At 41.7% G+C, this 21,244-nt stretch overlaps 1 protein-coding gene across 2 annotated transcripts in view; it reads left to right on the top strand.

The window, feature by feature from the left end:
- LOC146782963 (phospholipid scramblase 3-like) overlaps nucleotides 1-21,244 on the top strand; it is a 98,513-nt gene that overhangs the window by 73,826 nt on the left and 3,443 nt on the right. Inside the window, exons 6-7 of one of the 2 annotated variants that reach the window (XM_085637730.1) lie at nucleotides 16,658-16,822; nucleotides 20,047-20,208. In XM_085637730.1, the coding sequence (XP_085493856.1) occupies nucleotides 16,658-16,822; nucleotides 20,047-20,208 (327 nt within the window). The remainder of the gene's footprint in view (nucleotides 1-16,657; nucleotides 16,823-20,046; nucleotides 20,209-21,244) is intronic. The other variant, XM_085637731.1, reaches the window with a different exon arrangement.

Genomic DNA, 21,244 nt, shown 5'->3' on the forward strand with positions numbered 1-21,244 from the left:
TGTTAGAAAGACACGTTCACTGCGCCCTGCGGCCACAAAGAGGCTGCTATAAATACTAGAACATCAATCACGACAGGAGGTTACATCTGTGTGATTAGATAAACCCACTAACATGTCTCTTGTCACTTGATCATAGGGACACATCTACTACATCCATGGTACATGGGAGAACCCCTTAATGCTCCTGTCCAGTAGTTTACAGAGAGGGGAGTCAGAAGACTTCTTTGGGGTGCCCCCTAGCACACCTAGGCTTTGGGTACCAGAGGCTGAGCTCAAGAGGCTGGGGGTGCTGAAATAAAATAGTACAGTTGCAATTCAATTCAATTACTTACAGACCAGGCAAGAGCATTCATGAACTTACATCTAGTATTAGAACACACAAACGTGCTGAACAAAGAACGACGAAGTAAAATGTAAAACGGTAGGGTTTGACTGTCTTGTATTGAAGCCTGTAGCGACCCCATTAGAAGGATCAGGGGATGGGGGCATTGACGTCTATGGGGAGGGTAAGCATTGGCAGAAACATGCTAGTCTTACGATATCCTGAGAGACTGAGCCCACGAGGTAGAGTACTAAAGCCGGTCTGCGAGTGAAGGTGATCGGCCACAACAGGGGGGCATGGATGTATCTTCAAAGTAAGTGTAGTTCTGTAAGTCATAAAGGTTTTGGACAGATCATCTTCACCACCAGCAGGTCCCACTCACTCTGGTCATCGAAGTAGATCTTCAGGACTGGTCGCCGTATGTCCCAAATCCCCAAAGCACAGCACCGAGAATGCCAAACACTTCCGGGAAGGTCCTTAGGCCCTAGACGCAGCACCAGAGCAGGTGCCTTGAAGCAATCTTTAGGACTGGTACCAAGTGACCAGGCTATAACAGTACAACCCAACACTACATGCCAATATCTCTTTTGACAAGGTTAGCTCTTTTTGCTGAAGTGCCTGAGTAAAGTACTTCAAAGCACATTGGAGCTCTTCTGCAGTTCTCCTCTGTAGCTCTCAGCAATCAAACCCCTCTGGGAAGGTCTTCAGACTCCTGGAGCACTACCATAACAAGATGCACAAGTATCCCCTTACGCCTGGGACCAGGTGGAGGCTTTGTATTTCATTCCTCAGTTCACGGGAAAATCCTCCAAATTCTAGAGGAAAAACTAAAAAAAGGAGTGCAGTCTACAAGCTTGATTCCTCCCCTTACTAACCCTCTGTTGAGGACATGCAGTGGGTGGATTTATTTCCTTATTTATCATTTCCTCCAAAATTTGAAGGCTTTTCAGAGACTCCCGAACTCTAAATGAGGTTCACATTTTTCTTGGTCAGCAAGCGGGTCATCCAGAGGTCGGCACACACCTGGCATCCTTTGGAGGTTCTCAGCTTAGCATATTTAGGGAAGTCTTCCGTCTTACCATAGGGCATAGGTCCATCTGATCATTTCCTTACTAGCACATGCTAGTATATGATGAAAGGTCCTTTGTCATTAAAAGGATGCTCAGTTCCTGGGGACTGATCCTAGCCTTGCTGAACAAGAACCTATGAGTCGACCTCACACGTTTGTTCTGTCATCCCGGGTCTGTCTGCATCAGTACATTTCTCTCCTCAGTGGATAAGCACTGCTCCTGGGCAAAGGATCATACTGCAAGCTCTAAACTTGTCCTAAGCGTTGGCATTTCTAAACCATTGTGGATTTGGGGGTCTTTTGGGGGACCACCCAAAGGTGCAGGGTCACCCTACAGTACACGGGTCTGAAATACAAACTGAGACCAACACTGGAGAACGGAGAGAAAGGATATTTATTACAATCTCATGAGAGAGAAAGCATCAACAACAGACACCCATAGCTGTCTGAGGAGGCAGTCTGCCAAGCACTTTGGTTCCACGTCTTATATACCCTTCATCCCCACCCCCGCGTGTACAGTAAAGAAAGAACACCATGATTATGCAAAAGGGGGGATGTGTACAGTAAACGATGAACACCATAATTACACAAAGGGAGACGTGTACAGTAAAACAATGAGCACCATAATTATAGGTCAATCTGATAAGTTAGCAGATGGTCACTGTTGGGCACCTGCAGGGCATAGGTGAAAAGCATGTTTAAAGCATGTTTATGCTACAGATAGAGGTCAATCTGATAAGTCCGCAGATGGTAGTTGTTGGGCCCCTGTAGGGCATAGTGCACAATGTGAAGACGATAAGCATCTGGGAAACTCCCTGTCCGACTGGTTGAGCATGTGTTGGTCAGTTTGTGGTCAGGCCAGAGCACGAACAGGGTGTGTATGTCGTTGCAGGAATGAGGCAAGTCAAGAGTGAAACCCCAGAGCGTTCGTGATACAGAGAGAAGGTCAGTAATGAAGGGTGAAGCGCAAAATGGCAGAGAGAATGGCAAGATAACAGACATACTTTTCCACAGAGTACAAAATGGCTGAGCGAGTGTCAAGATAAAGAATACATTTTCCACAGTCCCTCCTGTTGACAGGAGCGAAGCTGAAAGTCTTGAGGCATTGTTCCAATCGTTGGTACGTGTGGCTAATGTGACTAGTTGGAAGACTCTCCTATCTTCTGTTGTACTTTTACTCTTTTTAAACGTTTCCTGAGGAATAATGCAGAGCCTCAGTGGTCATACCTGTAAACAGAAAAAGTAACCGTAGGTGCCTGTCTTCAAGTAATTTGAGAGGTTACTAGCACTTCTATTACTTAGGCACTTTCAATATGAAGAAAACAAAAGTGATAAAGAAGGGAAAGATGTCTGTTGTCACAACTTGTAGACTGAGGGGTTGGGGCGTTGATGTTTCCAGACGTTCTTTAGGTGATGTATCCTTGGGGCCCGCTTACATACTCTTCATTTCTCTGCTGTGTGGAGCACATGCAACCCTTCAGGATGAGCTTGGAATACCATTCTCACATGGTTGTTTCTGTGGAACACATGTAGTTTCAGTGTAGCTCCTAGCCCCTTGCACAACCGCTCAATCACATGTGAGATGAACGCCAGTCCATTGTCAGAACCAAAACAAATAGGTAATTTAAAGCGCCGTTTGAATTCTTTCAGGAGGCATTTGGCAATCGTTTGTACATTGCAGTTCTTAGATCGGTATGCCTGTCTGTGTGCTGAACATGCACACAATAACCAACACGTACTTGTAGTTTGAGTAGGGGGCATTGGAAGTCCCCTTTCCAATTTAAACTTTGTACCAACATTTGGGAAAACAGTCTGATCATTTCATCACGTCCTACAAGTGATGAACCATGAAAAAGTCGGGCCATGGGAGCAAGCATTATCGTTGGTAAACATATCTTTCCGTTTGGGCCTATCCATATTCCTTTTCTGTTTGCATACATCCTCCCCTGTTCCCTTCTTCCTTTTCTTCCACCCAGCCCTTTCAATAATATGCTTAGGATCATAGTACATATCATCATATGTTATCTTTATATCATGATATCATGTGTAATAGAAGCAACCTGAATCATTATGTACTCACAACCATGATACATAGTCCTCGGAGGAGGTGGGTGCAGCACATTTTACAATTTAAACTTTGGTAGCAACAGGCCTTGCAATAGTTGTGCTAATAATGGTGCATGCAAAATTTGTTGGCATAAAAAGAAATCCATTATCTCCAAAAGCAAAAGAAGGATTAAAACATTGTAGTATAGCTTGTCCCAACAGCAAATACAGTTGAAAATCTGTCATAGTGACACCTCTGGGAATCAAAATACTCGTAGTTGTCAAACTGTGCCAATCCTTTATACCTTGTAATCCAATTGCAAACACCTTTAAAGAGTGCACCTGTATACTGAAAGACAGATTAAATCTATACCCACTGTATCCCAAAACAGTATATATGAAGCACAGTCATTCGATGCACACTGTCCTTCTGTATTTACATATAATCATATTCTCATTACTAAACCTCAATACATAAATGTATTCCTACTATATTATCCATCCTTTGTAGTCCCTGATGAATGCACTGCATTTAGAATGCATTTTAGCACATTCCACCTTACAATGTAATTTGTTACAACAATATTCTCTTCAACTCTGAAGAATCTAGAAATAAAAACATTAATATACATACACATTATTTCTTTTAGATAGATATATAAAATAGTACTTTGAACAGGGATGCCAGAAAATCCCACAGATGTATGAAATTTACCTAGGAGACCTAGGAAAGGGATTATGAACTAGAGAGGTACAAGTAGCACCGGTATGCGCCAGGAACTCATGCCCCCCCTCCCCCAGTGGTACAGTAACATGAACCCCCTTCTGCCCTTCCTAGACTGCCCTATGGAGGGTATTCAAAGGTATTGCAATCAAATGTCAGTAGGCATCATGGTAAAAGCTTCTGTCTGTTTGTATGCTTATAGTGCGGAAATCTTTGCTACCATATTTTGATTCTTAGATTCTCTCATAGAATCCAAGGCCAAGCAAATACGCCTTGGCAAAAGCTGTTTGTCAATACATAGAGCTTGGTGTTTTCAATAAAAAGTCAAAATGTAATACATAGCCTTCATCTAATCTGTCCTCGTCCTAGCTAAATCTACCTCCCTCTGTTCGGCTTCATCTTAATCTGTTCTGCTCTTTCATCAAAATCTGCCCTCTCCTCTTCTGCATCTGTTCTCAACTCTGCTTCCTTCATTTCTACATCAAAGTCTTAGTCTGAGAAGTGTGATTGCACCACTTCTGCTTGTACTCCTTGTGAATGAATTACCCCTTCCTCTCGCCACCGTTGTTTGACCCTGTAAATTAGGGCATTCATCCTTTCAATGACCTTTCCTGTAAGCAGTAGGCACCCTCATTTTGGCCTAATCCTCCACTACATTGCTGCGCTGGATCCAGTGAAGGTTGACCAGCCCCTGTTCGATTGTCCTCCTCCTCTTCTGCATATTTCCCATTAATTTCTGTCTCCCTACAAAAACCTGTTGCAGTAACACTCTATCAGGATTTTCTTTGTTCAATTTTAAATAACTTTAATTATAAGAATACGTCTAACGAGAACAACCCTGTGCAACATAGTCTGTAAAAGACAATGCTAATTGTACTTTTTCATGTTAACTGTGTTTTTATAGTGCTTAGCATCTAGGCACTAAAATACTGTCTGGGGTCAGAACTCTGGCCCAGAGGGTTGTAGAGACATCTGGTTTTCACTGTTTGTCCTAATTTTATGTATAATATACTCTTGGGTGTAATAAAGTGCTTTTCTTTTATAAAAATCAAAGCACTGACTGGACATCGAGTTCATCAGCAGGCGGTACAGTGTGCGCTGTATTCTGAATGTCTAACCGCACCTCACCTCTTTGAGTAAGCCTTGGACTGCCCTGTCTTGCTATCCTAACAGTCAAAACGAGTAGGGAACACTCCAGTTGATGCAATTGACCCCTGAGTGCCCTGGTCCCCAGAAAGCTTGTCCGAACAGGCTGTGAACTTGGGGCGGAATGAACCTTCACTGAAACAAAGGGCCCAATTGAATGGGCTAGCATTTGCACATATCCCTGTTAGAGCACAATGTTTTGCGCATCCTGCGCAAGGGGTGCGTCAGGCTGTTGACTAGCTGGACCTTGTGGTGGTTGACTTGGTAATAGCATTGTCATCTGGGCAGGAATAGTAATCATTTAAAACTCTCCTATCACAAATATTTTTTGTAAAACAAAGCATACTGTAGGAGTGCACTGTCATTACAGATAGCATATTCTCCATTGAAATGGCCACTAAAGGTTTCCCACTAACATGTATTGATAAAGATACACAGTGCACAAACAATGTTTGGAAATCGGCATTCAGCAAGGATACCTTAAAGTTGCACATCACCAAGCAAACCATTCTAATTTGTTCTGATCCTATAAAAAATGTGTGTATATATATATCTCGCTGCTCCATGGGTTTGCCCATCGTTGGGAAGCACTCAGGCAGCCGGACGGGGCATCAAGCTCTCGTAAGGAATGGGCGCCGGAACCCGTTAAAATAATCCACAGCAAAATAAGGTGCTCTGCCTTGCGCGTTTCGAAAGTCTCTTTCTTCATCAGAGGCACACCCCAGATTGTTACGTGCATTGTTCGGACACACTTGCCCTTATATATTTGATTGCCCGCCACTATTGGCTGCTCTGAATGAGGCAAGGCCCATACAGGGCGGGCTTCCCTGCATAAATTAAGGGAGGTGTCCGGAATGCACACATTCTCACCTGCGTCCCTGCCTCTGAGGAAGAAGGTTTGAGACCTCGAAACGCGTCAGGCGGAGAGGACGCTGCTGAACTGTTAAAAGCTATCGGTGTGCAACTGTTCCTCTTGTACCAATAAAGGCTTTACACCGATGACCGCGTCCGAGTGCTTCCCACCGAAGGGCAACTTCCAGAGCAGACATATATATATATATATATATATATATATATATATATATATATATATATATATATATATATATATATATATATATATATATATATATATTATCTACTGGCGGTCGCCAGTAGATAGTTATAGTTAGGACCGAGTTTCCATAGGAAATCTCAAAATTCTATTTTGAATAACTTTGGCGCCGATTGACGAATCCTCGCGAAATTTTCAAAACTAATGGGGCGCTCCGCTCCGCTCCTACCCTGAAAGTCTCGGGGTGATTCGTCAAGTGGGGGCCGAGAAAAAGGGGGGGTCCCAAAACGCGTTTTCCCCATGGATTTTTCCATAGGGACTTTAGTCGCAGCTACAGCCCGAACGGCTGAACAGAATTACGTGAAATTTGGCAGAGAGGTAGCCATAAGGTCCATGAAGTGCCTTTTGCAGGTTTGGTGTAAATCTGTTCAGTATTTCCAGAGAAAATAGCATTTAAATCAATATATATATCTGTACGCGCGCACCGTGCGCGCTGGGTGCGCGCACCTTGCCGTGTGCGAGCACAATTCTGATTGGTTGTTAGATCTTAGTAAACATTCGAATTGGTCGAAACCAGGAAGTGTCGGCCGCCATTTTGTCTCTCGCACTCTGAGGGGGTGAAAAACAAATGTGGAGAATGTGAAAAGGGGGCAGGGTGGACAGTTCCTGACCCCCTAGCCATGGTCAGGGGGTCCCAGAAGGACCACCAAGGGCCAAAAAAAAATGTATTTTTTTTTTAAAAAATCGCCGAGTGCGCGCACCCTGCGCGCACCAGCAAACGGAAAAAAATCTGCAAAGTTCGCGCAGCGTGCGCGCACTCCGCGATTTATAGAAAAAAACAAACAATGTATTTGGCCCTTGGGCGCGAAGCGCACCGCGAGCCCACTGCGCGCACACGGTGCGCGAAGCGCACCGTGCGCGGGCCGTGAAAAAAATTTGTTTAAAAAAATATATTAATAAATACATAACTTAGCATTTAAAAAACCGTACAAATTCACTGAAAAAACCATAGGTTTCACACACGTTATAGTTAGGAATTAGCATTTAAAAAACCTTGCAAATTCACTGAAAAAACCATAGGTTTCACACATGTTATAGTTAGCTGGACATTTCACTCGTGAAAAACCAATGAAATTCCCCCGTTATAGTTAGTGCAGGCAACTATAACTCACGCGACCGCAATCCTCTGCTGATGACGTCAGATATTACATCAATGATGACATATGTGTCTTTCTGAAAAAAAAGAATATGTAATATATGTATAGCTAAAGATGAATGGAAGAAGACATGGGTAAATAAGTGTCTAAATACAGTGATGTAATATCTGACGTCATCAGCAGAGGATTGCGGTCGCGTGAGTTATAGTTGCCTGCACTAACTATAACGGGGGAATTTCATTGGTTTTTCACGAGTGAAATGTCCAGCTAACTATAACATGTGTGAAACCTATGGTTTTTTCAGTGAATATATATATATATATATATATATATATATATATATATATATATATTATATATATATATATATATATATATATATATATATATATATATATATATATATATATCTTCACTGAAAAAACCATAGGTTTCACACATGTTATAGTTAGTGGAAATTTTACTGATAAAAAACCAATGAAATTCCCCTGTTATAGTTAGTGCAGGCAACTATAACTCACGCGACCGCAATCCTCTGCTGATGCTAATACTGTATTTAGACACTTATTTGCCCATGTCTTCTTCCATACATTTTTAGCTATACATATATTACAAATATTTTTTTTTCATAAAGACACATATGTCATCAGCAGAAGATTGCGGTCGCGTGAGTTATAGTTGCCTGCACTAACTATAACGGGGGAATTTCATTGGTTTTTTATCAGTAAAATTTCCACTAACTATAACATGTGTGAAACCTATGGTTTTTTCAGTGAATTTGCAAGGTTTTTTAAATGCTAATTCCTAACTATAACGTGTGTGAAACCTATGGTTTTTTCAGTGAATTTGTACGGTTTTTTAAATGCTAAGTTACTTTACGCCATTCGTGGCGTGCGCGCCCACTTAACGCAGTTCGTTCCGTGCGCGCACGGCGCGCCCACTTTATGCAATTAGTGCCGTGCACGCACGGTGGGCACGCGGTGCGCTACGTGCACCGCGTGCCCACGTTACGCTAGATGGGCCATGTACGCACGATGCGCTTCGCGCACCGTGCGCACATGGAGGACATATGATGCACTTCGTTTTGAAAGGTAATATTTTAATTTTTCGTATATTTTATAAGCCATGCACAAATGGTGCCCTTCGGGCACCATTTGCACACGGGGTGGAGAGAGTGTGGATAATTTTTTTTTTTATTATTTTTTTTTTAAATATTTTAGTTTATCTCAGGTGTATTAAGCCATGCACAATTCGGGCACCAATTGCACACGGGGTGGAGAGAGTGTGGATAATTTTGTTTTTTTAAATAATTTTTTACCGTACGCGTATGGTAAGCGTAATCGGCGAAATTACCGAAAAAATAAAAATTCAGTTTTTTGCCTTGGGGGATCTTTGGGGACTCCCTCAACATGGCTATGTGTGTGGGAGTTGTCTAAACAGCCCCTTTACATGTTTTTGGGCTTTATATTTTAAAAATCACTCTCAGTGCGAGAGAGAAAATGGCGGCCGCAGCTTCCTGGTTTCGGCCGATTCGAATGTTTACTTAGATCTAAGAGCCAATCAGAATCGCGCTCGCGCACGCCACCGTACGCGTACGGTAAGCGTACCGTAAGCGCACCGTAAGCTGGCTCAGATATATATATTGATTTAAAGGCTATTTTCTCAGAATCTACTGAACAGATTTACACCAAACCTACAAAAGGCACTTCCTTGACCTGAGGACTACCTCTCTGCCAAATTTCTAGTAATTCTGTTCAGCCGTTCGGGCTGTAGCCCTGTCTAAAGGTCCTATGGAAAAATGCATGGGAAAAACGCGTTTTGGGACCCCCCTTTTATCTCAGCCCCCGCTTGACGAATTCCCCCGAGACTTTCAGGGTAGGAGCGGAGCGTAGCGCCCCACCTATTTTGAAAAATTCGCGAGGATTCGTCGACCGGCGCCAAAGTTATTCAAAATAGAATGTTGCGGATTTCCTATGGAAACGTGGTCCTAACTATAACTACCTACTGGCGACCGCCAGTAGGTAATATATATATATATATATATATATATATATATATATATATATATATATATATATATATATATATATATATATATATATATATATATTATTTTTTTTTCTCTCAATACCAATTTACAAAAGTGTGTCTTCATAATTGATGAAGCATATTTGAAATGTTTGAACCGTTCACTTATTAGCTATTTCAGAGCTGTGTTGCAGAAAAAGAAAGAAACCTGGCATCTTACAGCCTTTCATTTCACATATTTTGCACAGTGCAATTGTAACGCAGTTCACTTTACAAAATCCTTTAATTTCAGTCACAGAAAACAAACTGACTTCTGACTTCTGTTTCTGAAAGCTGAGCAAATGTTGCAAGATAACAATATTTAAAAGCATTGTTATTTCTTATTCAGTTTGCTGAGTAAGCAGAACACCCGTTGTCACCTCGCTATGGTAATCCCTAAAATAGCTCGTCCATATTAAATCTTGCTCAACATTGTGAGTGATCTTTTTTCTTTTTTCTTTTCAAGCCCTGCTAAAGTGGTGCATGTTTTTCCCATTTTCGAAAGCTTTCCCATTTATCTACCTTCTCTTTCCTTAAAAAAAACGTAAATACTGTATTTTTGTTTAAATCTAAGGAGCCGTCCAGCAGTCACTCAAATCGTCATTGTCCTTTGTATATTTCATACCAAAAAAACCTATTCCAAAGATTCACTCCAAATTTCACCTACATCCTCCAATTTGAGGTGGGGAGTGGAGCAATTTGTCCAAATACGGACTTCCAAAACAACATAACAATGAGAAATGCATTTCCTTAGTTTACTCATTGTCCCCTAAAATTGGAGACCCTCAATAAATGAGAAAACTAATAATCCCAGTCTCCAATCTCCCAAAATGACAAGTGTCTCCGATTCAATCAATTGCACAAGCATGCATTTAGAGCAACCTCACCAAGTGAATGTGGGGGCGTCCGTTTCTCCGCACTTTGGAAAAACGTGTCAATCTGCAATCAACCAGGTTCGGGACCAGAGAGAGATGTGGGTGGAGCTGCAGGGTCGGGACGGAAGTCTGGACTGGGATGTTGTTGCCCGTTAGCGTCGGGGAGTTGTTGTCCGTCAGCGGCAAGTAGAGGCGGAGGTACGTGATATGGTGGTGGCGGGGGGGTAGGAGTAATTTGTTCTCATGGGGGTCTGACTGTGCTAAGGGGGTATATCGCATAGGATACTGGCCAGAGGCATTTAGCCGGTGTTCTCTATCTAAACAGGCAATATTTGAAGCCACCTTTTCTTGTTGTAATTCCGCCAATTTTTGTTTCTCTGATTTACATACTGCCTTATGGGATTGAGCCTGAGCTCTCCTCCCCCTTTCTATAATTTCCTTCTTCCATAACCCCAAGGAATCAAACATGGATTGTCTAGATCTGTGCCTATGCAATTGGGCTTCTACTGCCTCTATTTTCTGAGGGTCAAAAAGAGCCATATTATGGCCAGGTATTATCCCTATCCTTTGACGTGTATTTGTTCCATAATGTGCTGTACATTATGGGAGAAATACCGTATTTTATGTACATTTCTTTATTCGGGGTACCCTCCGGTGGAGCTGGTTGACTTTCTTCCAAAACATCGGACTGCGATATACAACAGCATATCCCTACACATTTACTACACACGGGCATGTTTACAATATTAAACATCTCTACAAGTTTCTAGGCTTGTCAAAAAGTCCACATTACCCGTTTACCTTCACTGTTTGCAAAGAGTGAACAAAAGCCAGATAACCAAAACCAAACAAACAAAAGGTATCGCCAACCGGCGATCCTACCAGAATCCTTTGTCTCGTTCTCCAGGCGGTCTCTTTACTGCAAAGCTCGTCCAAGTCTATTGGGGGCCCCAGTCAGGAACGGTGCCACTTGCGGGAGTATCCTCAGATGCGGTGAAGGTCAGGTGGTGGCTACGAAGACGAGGGTCTCTTTGCGTAGGTATACCCCACCACCGTCCATTCAAACTTTGTTGGGAACCCTCGACCGGGCTGCCGCGTCACAGATGGGCCCCACGTGGGACGCCAATTGTGGATTTGGGGGTCTTTTGGGGGACCACCCAAAGGTGCAGGGTCACCCTATAGTCCACGGGTCCGAAATACAAACTGAGAACAACACTGGAGAACGGAGAGAAAGGATATTTATTACAATCTCATAAGAGAGAAAGCATCAACAACAGACACCCATAGCTGTCTGAGGAGGCAGTCTGCCAAGCACTTTGGTTCCACGTCTTATATACCCTTCATCCCCACCCCGAGTGTACAGTAAAGAAAGAACACCATGGTTATGCAAAAGGGGGGATGTGTACAGTAAACGATGAACACCATAATTATACAAAGGGAGACGTGTACAGTAAAACAATGAACACCATAATTATAGGTCAATCTGATAAGTTAGCAGATGGTCACTGTTGGGCACCTGCAGGGCATAGGTGAAAAGCATGTTTATACAACTGATAGAGGTCAATCTGATAAGTCCGCAGATGGTAGTTGTTGGGCTCCTGCAGGGCATAGTGCACAAGGTGAAGACGATAAGCATCTGGGAAACTCCCTGTCCGACTAGTTGAGCATTTGTTGGTCAGTTTGTGGTCAGGCCAGAGCACGAACAGGGTGTGTATTTCCTTGCAGGAATGAGGCAAGTCAAGAGTGAAGTGAATATAAAAAGGATGAGGGTAGAGGCTATTAGAAACCGCACCCAACAAATGAATAATGTCTCAAATTATCAAATAGTGCAAGGAACCAAGGAGCACTCCCCTCTATACTCCTTAACTAGGAACAAGTCCTACAGTAACATTAAATGCTAAAGGGTTCAGCACTATACAGCATAGTATAAACATGTTACATCAAAGTTCAAAACAGTTAGCACACAAAAGACATCCAAATCCAAGATGTGTGTTTTTTTAACTAGTTCCTCTTTATTTTTCTTAAAAGGATTTTTCTTTATTTTCCCAAAGGTAAACAACCATAGCCATAGCCAACGCGTTTCGTCTCACGAAGAGACTTCTTCAGGGCTATTAAAAATACATACAAATATAGTTTTAAAAAGTGATTTCTGACATATGAAGACATTGACAATACATTAGAATAGAAGACACACATTTTTACAAAAAAATATATAATGAAGAACATTATAATACTTTTTTATGTAATTGTTCCCAAATATGGCATAATGTATATAGGCTTATGTACAGTTAAAGGATATATTCACATGTTTTATTTGTACAAATTTTACCAACACCGTGGCAAGAATTAAAAAATGAATGTCAACTCAGCACCTTAAATTTCACCATGTGAAAACAAAATGTCATTCTCATATCTATGAAGAAATCCAACCTACTTGTGCAGGAATGGATAGAATCCCTTTCTGCCTTGGTGTGCCAAACCACCACTGTTCAGAAGGCCAAGTCACTCGGCTTCATCCTCGACAATCAGCTCAACCTCCAGAGTCGAATCAGGGCCACGGCTAAGAATGCTCAGTTCCAACTAAGCCTTCACTGGGGGGTGTCTGGCAGGTAATTCCAGAGCAATACTTTGTCCTTTGTTCGGTCATTGGTTCTCTCCAGGCTAGACTACAGGAACTCACTCCTTTCAAGCAATCCAAAAGCACATTTAGCTCCACTAGGAGCAGGACTGCATGCTGTGGCCCGCGTTGTTACTGGACACCAGACATTTGACCACATCACAAATATCCTGCTATCCCTACAATGGATTCCTATTGAGTCGAGAGCTCAACTTAAAACTGTCTGCACCTCATACAAGGGCCTGCATACCTCTTTGACAATCTACCGAACTAGAAAATTGAAAATCTTGGGCACAAAACTGCGTTTAAGAAGCGCAGAATCCCTTCTCCTGGAGTCTTCCACCATCAGATAAGAACAATACATGAACCAATCATTCTCTGGAAGCATCACAAGAATCTGGAGCACCCTCCCTCTGACCCTTCATATGACCCCATGCCACTCTACCTCTAGAAATGAACTAAGGGGCTTATTTACAAACCACTTGCGCCGCTGGTATGTCACTTTTCCCCATATTAAAAGTGATGCACCGGCGACACATCGAGCTTGTAAATGAGCCCCTGTGACTCTTTTCTTTGAAAGACACGGGATAAATATTTGACCTCTCACACACTGTCAAATATCTGTTTTTCTCTTTTCCTGTACTGTATCTATAATATATTTTCACAATTATCGTTGGTAACTGTACTCTTGTAAAGTGCTCTGATGCCTCTAGGCAATGTCTGCACTATATAAAATCATTAAACATGAATGATGGGCAAGTTTAAGTCATGTTAGGATGGTATGAGCAGGTTGCTGGGTGGAGTAAAGTATTTGTTGTGAATACCTCCCCAAGCAAATGCATATCAGGCAGTGCTCTCTCTAAGGATTCAGCGACGTACCAACTAGGGGTAGGCGATAAATTTTGCTCCGCTGGTGGAGTTTGCGGAGTTTTAGTCACTCTGCATTATGTTTGTAATGCTGATTTCCGTCCAAACACTGCCAACCGCCACGTGGTGGAGTTTCTTCTCGCGCAGCTCGCCAACGGTAAGTTGGCAAGGGAGAACTGGCATCCACTACCACCATTTTCAAGTACCAGGAGGGTACCCGGTGAGAGTTTCTCAACCCAGGCAGCAGCAAAGAAACAGTGCTCTGTGGCGCACCGCATGGTGCCGTTCGAGCTGATTTTGCAGCGCACAACAAGCTCCCGGAACAAAAATATCAGTGCAAGCAGTGGCGTAGGAAGGGGGGGCCAGTGGGTGCGGGCCAGCCCGGGTGTCATCACTGAGGGGGGGGTGACAAAATGGCAAAAATATGTGTTTTAAACACATATTTTCGCCATTTTGTAAAGCTGGGGGTGACAAGAAACGCGACTGAGTGCAAGCAGAGCGGCGTGCAGATTTCTGCATGCTCACAGAACTCCGTAGAATTATGCTGAGTTTTCATGTAACTCCACAGAATTCCACTGAGTGAAACTCTGCGAGTTCTGCCCACCCCTAGTACCAACACGGGGCTAGGGATGGCGCAGAATGTCAAGTGACCCGTAGTCAATTGTTGTGTTCCAAATACCCAGAGGTTTTCCTGCATCGCTGAGTTGTACATAGAGAGTGGTTGGTTATTTTATATTGCAATTGGCTGCAACCAGGCAATTGGAGTGGCTTTATATATATCATTGTTCCTTTATGTGATGTATTTATGTGGTTTTCTATGGAGTGATTGTGGTCCCAGAGCATTAGAGGTTTGACTAATGATAACACAAACCATAGCTTTACTATCAAGAGTAGAAAACAGCCATAGTCCTTGGGCGTGGGTGGGGCTTAGAGAAAGGAATAGAACATTGAGCTCTTTGACTCAAATAAAGTCTCTTTGAAACAGGAGGATTATTAAGTTCCTTATTATGTTATGTTAGCTGTCATTTCTAATACGCACTGAGGGTCTCTAGGCGCGAGGAATGCTGAAGGTAACAAGCTCGCAGTATCTAAGAAAAATAAATATCTTGTGAGAACAGCTGAGTTTTCAAGTTCTTTCTAAAGTTAGGCCGATAATTCTCTCACTGAGGGAACAGCAGCAGTGAGTTCCAGAGTTTTGAGACACCTTAAGAAAAACTTTACCCTCCAGACCTGCTCTAACAAATTCTAGGGTCTACAAGAAAATTCCTCTTAAACAAGTGGAGGAATTTCAGTGGGTAGTTTTTTCAAATATGTTTTTTTTAAGAAAACAAGTCCATTGCCGAAGAGCACCTTATGCACCAGGTACAGTACCTTGAACTGAATTATCTGTGTTATAGGAAGCCAATTCAGGTTTAGTAAGATTCATTTAGCCTCTCTCAAGTTAGAAAGTCCAGCCATAAACTTGGCTGCCACATTTTTAAGTAGTTTATTCACTTTGCCATGGTCACTAGGCCTAAGCATAGTCCAAATGTGAGCCAATAAAAAGGTCTAACTGCAAAGAATATCATTCACTGAATTAGGGATCTAGGTGGCTGGCCCAGTGTGGTTGACCAAGATGAATCACATATCAATACAACCATTCACAACGAAGACCTTAGTTTTATTTGCATTGAATTTCAATATGTTGTGCACCCGCCAAGTCCAGATAAGGGATACAGTGCTAGACCCTGCACAGCCATCATGGTCTAATCTGAATAATAACTGTGTCTTCAGGGTACATTAATGCTGTGACCCCCGTTTGCGGTAGTGCATAGACCAGCGGTATTATAGATACTTAACAGATGTGGGGACAGTGCTGGTGCTTGAAAAAATGGAGTGGAGACGGCTCAGAGTTATAAAAGAAGGGCAGGTTTCTAAGTTTGGTGGAAGTGATTTCCAGGATGTTGTTCCCTGCCAGAAAGACCTTTGTGACTCAGAGTACCTTTCGCGACTCAAAAAGTATATTTCGTGTATTGGGACTTGTGGTTGCATAGCCTCTGATTTTGCAGATCGCAGGATTTGCATCTGCAAAAGCACTTTGTACAACTGCGGCCATAATTTTGGATGGCAAAGGGTTAATTGGATACAAATCAAGCGTTTCCTCTTATTATGTAAACCAGTGCACATATGTATGGTAGAACTCTGGCTGGACTCTGCAGGCCACATAGATTTCAAAAGAATTTCTCAATTCACTTCCCATGGGAATAATTTTTGCTGGTCACTGTGTTGACATGGAGAACAGAAAAAACATTGGATTTGTGGAGAATTCCCAGGTTCCTTACCCTTGATGAGGTTAATAGAGGGGATACAAGGTCTGGGTCCTTTTGAAGGATGGAAAAGTGCAGCAGAGGTGAAAACCCTTCATAAATTCTCACCCTTTGCATTAAATAGTTCTGTCTGTTTTTGCTGAACTCCATAATGCCAGTTGCCAGAATGCTGGCTTCAAATATAGGCCTTTCCAATCCTGAGTTACTATTTCAAATATGAAATGTGTACTGTAATGTCAAAACACTTATAGACTAATGATATATCGAGATAACTAACCTAAATCTTTGGGGGGTACATTACTCCATATCCGCTCATTACTCCGGTGTTCAGTATAAATTGTATTTTTGACGATGAAATCAAAGTAACTACTCATATGTAATTTATGTGTTTACAACTACAATCCTAGCTGGAAGTCTACTCTCCCACATCTGAGTGTCTCATCGGTTACATCGTCAAGAACTGGAAGGCCTTCTCGATCAGCTTCTCCATCCTGAACGTCGCAAAGGAGGAGGTGCTGCGGGTCGTGGGGCCAGGCTTCGGAACGGCTGCCTTCAAAGATGCCAACTTTGAGGTATGGTTACGGGGTGGTATCTATCGATCATATATCTCCAATGAGATGTCCAGTGGTAACCATAGAGTTCAAAGAGAAGCCTTCTGTTGTCTAAACATTATAATGAAAAGTCCTGTGCTAACCATAGAGTTTAAAGAGCTGTGATAACCATACAGTTTAATCTGAAGCTCTGTTCTGACCATAGAATGAGATGAGAAACCCAACACCAAGTCTATAGTACTCTAGAAAGGGCTTGTCAACTCCTACAATGTCCATACATTCCAAATAGTCTGCTGCCAACCATATGTGAACACACAGAGTCACAAAGCACTGTCATTGTGTGATATTGCATTACTATACACATGTCTGAGTAATATTGAGGCAACAAACAAATGTAGGTGCAGTGTTGTCATCCGATAAAGTTATGTGCAATATCCAGGACATCATCCAACAAGGGTGAGGACAATAAACACACGTACACTATATTTGGAAGCAGAATAGAAAGGAAAGTCTGATAGCATATTGGAATGTTCCACGTTATCTCTCTATGAACAAGCCAAGAGGGGAGACTGGATGGTAACTCATTGGAATGTACCACTTTATCTGCATTGGGATGTGTCGGGGAAATACTGGCTGGTAACACATTGGGATGTACAACTTTATCTGTATTGGGATGTGTCAGGGAAATACTGTCTGGTAACACATTGGGATGAACCACTTTATATATGTTGGGATGTGCCATGGAAATACTGGCTGGTAACACATTGGAATGTACCACTTTATCTGTATTGGGATGTGTCATGGAAATACTGGCTGGTAACACATTAGAATCTACCGCTTTATCTGTATTGGGATGTGTCAGGGAAATACTGGCTGGTAACACATTAGAATGTACCACTTTATCTGTATCGGGATGTGTCATTGAAATACTGGGTGGTAACACATTGGAATGCTCAACTATACCTGTGCAATTCACAAAGGAAACTTACACTTGTGAATAATTTACACATGCAATTTACTCTTGCACTTTTAAGTAACTTTACTACTTTTGGCTATTCAAAAATATCAGAGGGTAAAGTTACTCAAAAGTGTAGACTTGCATGTCTCTACACCAACTGAGGAGTCTCACTATAGTAAACCACAGGGAAAAGTTAAAACAAAAGTTTATTTAGCTCGAAAACAATTAGTAAGAATATTTTTATGTTAAACCTTAATGTAAATTATTATATATTTATTTCAAATGTAGAATAAAATAAAATGTTACAGCACTATTAAATTAATTTTGAATTAAATCTTAAAACAATTTACATATATTAAATAAAAAATATTTTTATGAAGTTTAAATTAAATTATATTAAATTCTGACCTAAAGTAAAATAATGACATTTTTATTTATGCATTAATAATTATTAAAAGTGAATTATAGAACAATCTGCAGCCAACTGGGCATCTCGGTTCATAGTGTTGCCCTGCGGATCTTGAAATCAGATCCAAGAGCTCTTTGTCTGTGGTGTGGCAAAGTATCTCGGCTGTATTTGGCTTTTCAGGTCCAAATTCATGCGCAGGGAGGTATGAATTCACAATGCAAATGTATCTTTATACATTCTTAAAATGCCATCAGATAGCTTTAAAAGATGTATGTTCTTATTTTTTCTCAACTAATCTCATTTACAAAATTGTATTTTAAAACTTATCAAATGTACAAATGAATTCCCCATCTTGGCCCAGGGATTACTGCGTTGCTGCTCATATTTATTAACAAAATGGTCAATCTTTTGCGTATTGTCCCTGGATGGAATGTATATATCTACCTTTTTTTTATTGTTTTTATGATAACTCGTATCTTTTATTCTTGGCTTGTATGAATGAAGTTGCTTTTATGATACCTGTTATCGAAATAAAGCTATTTGACTGACTGACTGATTAAAAGTGAATTATAGAATTAATTAAAAGTATTTTAATTATATTTTAATAAGTGTTACATTCAGTTATACATTAAAAAAGATTCTAAAAATATTTTACAATTAAATATTAAAAATATTTTTTAATTTCTTTTAACATTAAATTATATTTAATTATATTTATATCTATTTTAAATAATGTAATTTGTTTTAACATTATTTCCTATGAGTTTTTTATTTAGTCCCTACCGCCAGTATTTTCTGTGGGAGGGTGTTGCAGTAACATTGGTCTGCAATGTGTAGTGCTGGACTTACTCTAGCTATGAACTGGAGTAATGTATTACTGTTTTGGGTTCCTTTTGGCTATAGTAACTGCATAAGTGCTGTTTTTGTAATAGTAATGTTATGTTATGTTATACAGATATGTAGAGTGTCCTATCACCCGGGAGGGTGCCCTGGTGCTAAGCAGGTGTGAGTTTAGCCAAAACTAGGGCCTGGTGGGAATACTCAAAGTCAGGTCTTTAGCTTCTTGCGGATTTCAAGAATTGAGTAGGAGGCTGTTACAAGTAATGGTAGTTCATTCCACGCTTTTAGAGCGATGTAGGAGAAGGCTCGACCGACGGATCTGGTTTTCTATATGCGTGGGATGTGTGCAAGTGAGGGTCCAGATGAGTGGAGGTGTCTGGAAGGTTTGTGAAATCAGATGTGATTGTTGAGTAATGATGGGCCAGTGTTATGTAGTGCCTTGAAAGTGGGGGTGAGAAGTTTCAATTGTGCTCATTTGTGTATGGGACGCTAGTGGACCGCTTTCAGATGTGGTGTGATGTGAGTCCGGCATGGAAGATTGAACATGATTCTGGCCATCGAGCGGGCTTACTCTTTGGTGGATGAGTGCAAGCCCCTCCCTAAAACCAACCTCATTCCTCCCTAAACCTAGTAGTAACTATGCCCCTTTCTCCAGCCACTTCGCTGTCCCTCCCACATTTACTACGAAGTAGTAAACTTACAGGTGCGAGGATATCCCCATAGAAAAAATAGGAGCGGTGGGAGAATTATCCTCGTAGGTTTGTGAATAGCATGTTGTAGTACCTTAGTTTTACTACTGTAATACAGATGACTGTATTACAAAGTGCAGCTTGTGAATATGACCCTATATGTATCGGTGCATACGAGGAGAGGCAGGCCTGTATCACACTAGTTTGAGACCAATATATGGAACAACCCCGTGTGGGTGTAATCGCAGCATGCTGCAGGAAGAATACATGTTGCTGGGGTTGATTTTACCATAAGGGTATGAGAGTCAAATATGAAATGCACCGTACTAAAATCCCTGTTTCTTAATAGGTGAAAACCAGTAACAAATCCCACACCATAGGCCGGATCACAAGAGTATGGAGAGGATTTCGGAAGGAGATGTATAGTGCCAATGACCACTACTCAGTCCAGTTCCCCATGGATCTGGACGCCAAGGTCAAGGCACTGCTGTTGTCGACAGGCATCTTCATCGTGAGTATAGTTATTCATAAACCTTCATCTGCCCATTGAAAGGAACCTTCATCCGCCCACTCACATGTTTTATTTATTCTAATAGGATCGCAGTAGGGAACTGCTACCTCTTAGTCACTTTCCTGTCACCCGTGTGTGCACGAATGGTCCAAGTCATCTAGTTGAAGAAGATTTGTCTCTTTAATGAACACATCTACATCAGCTATTCTCACACATAACCCACCAACAATAGTACACATCAAATAGAACTCCAGATTCTGTCATGCACCAGCCCTGTGTCATGCTCCAAATCTTCACGGAAACAGAATGGATGCTAGAACCCAATGCCCCTCCTCCGGTGTGCCAGCGCCGGCATTTCACGAAGCGGACCCACCAGCGGGGGGGAAAGGGGAAATGGGACAGAGAAGAGACAACTCCTTCGTTAACAGCTTCCCTCTGATTCCCAGGTAGTTTTCACTAGTTGTCCACACTAGTTGATCCCAGGAAAGAGGTGGTACCTAATGCACAGAAGGATAGAAAAGGATCAACAACAGCCTCTCTAGATATCCCTTCTAAATTACAACGTACTGCAGGAACTTCCTACCGGTTTATGAAAGAGTTTTAGCTTCTCTTGTAAATTAGGTGAGGTGTAACCATTAATCTCCCAATACCTAGAACTAAAGAAAATAGAATGAATATGGTGCTCGCTGAATTACTGAATGTCTAAATCTCAACATGTGCTGCAAGATTGCCTGTCTCTTTACCTCAGCATTCTAGATTGGGAGTCTTAAATGTTACAGGACTAAATTCAAATGTCTTCACAACAGTAGTCTTATCCATGAACTCCTTCGACTGCAGGCGAAGCTCCTTTTATACTGTTCAGTTGCTTAAAGGCTTAGCTCGCAAAAAGGTACAGGGTAAGGAAAGAGAGGAAGGAAAGTTAAGGGGAAAACGCAAGAGGCAGGTATAAAGGTTCACTCTCGCTATCAGGGTTAGTGGCGCGCTTGCAGGCCCAATGAATTTCAGGAGCGCAATAGACATAGAGCGCGTTTCGATA

Source organism: Triturus cristatus, chromosome 12, assembly GCF_964204655.1.
Source record: "Triturus cristatus chromosome 12, aTriCri1.1, whole genome shotgun sequence".
Taxonomy (NCBI): Eukaryota; Metazoa; Chordata; class Amphibia; order Caudata; family Salamandridae; genus Triturus; species Triturus cristatus.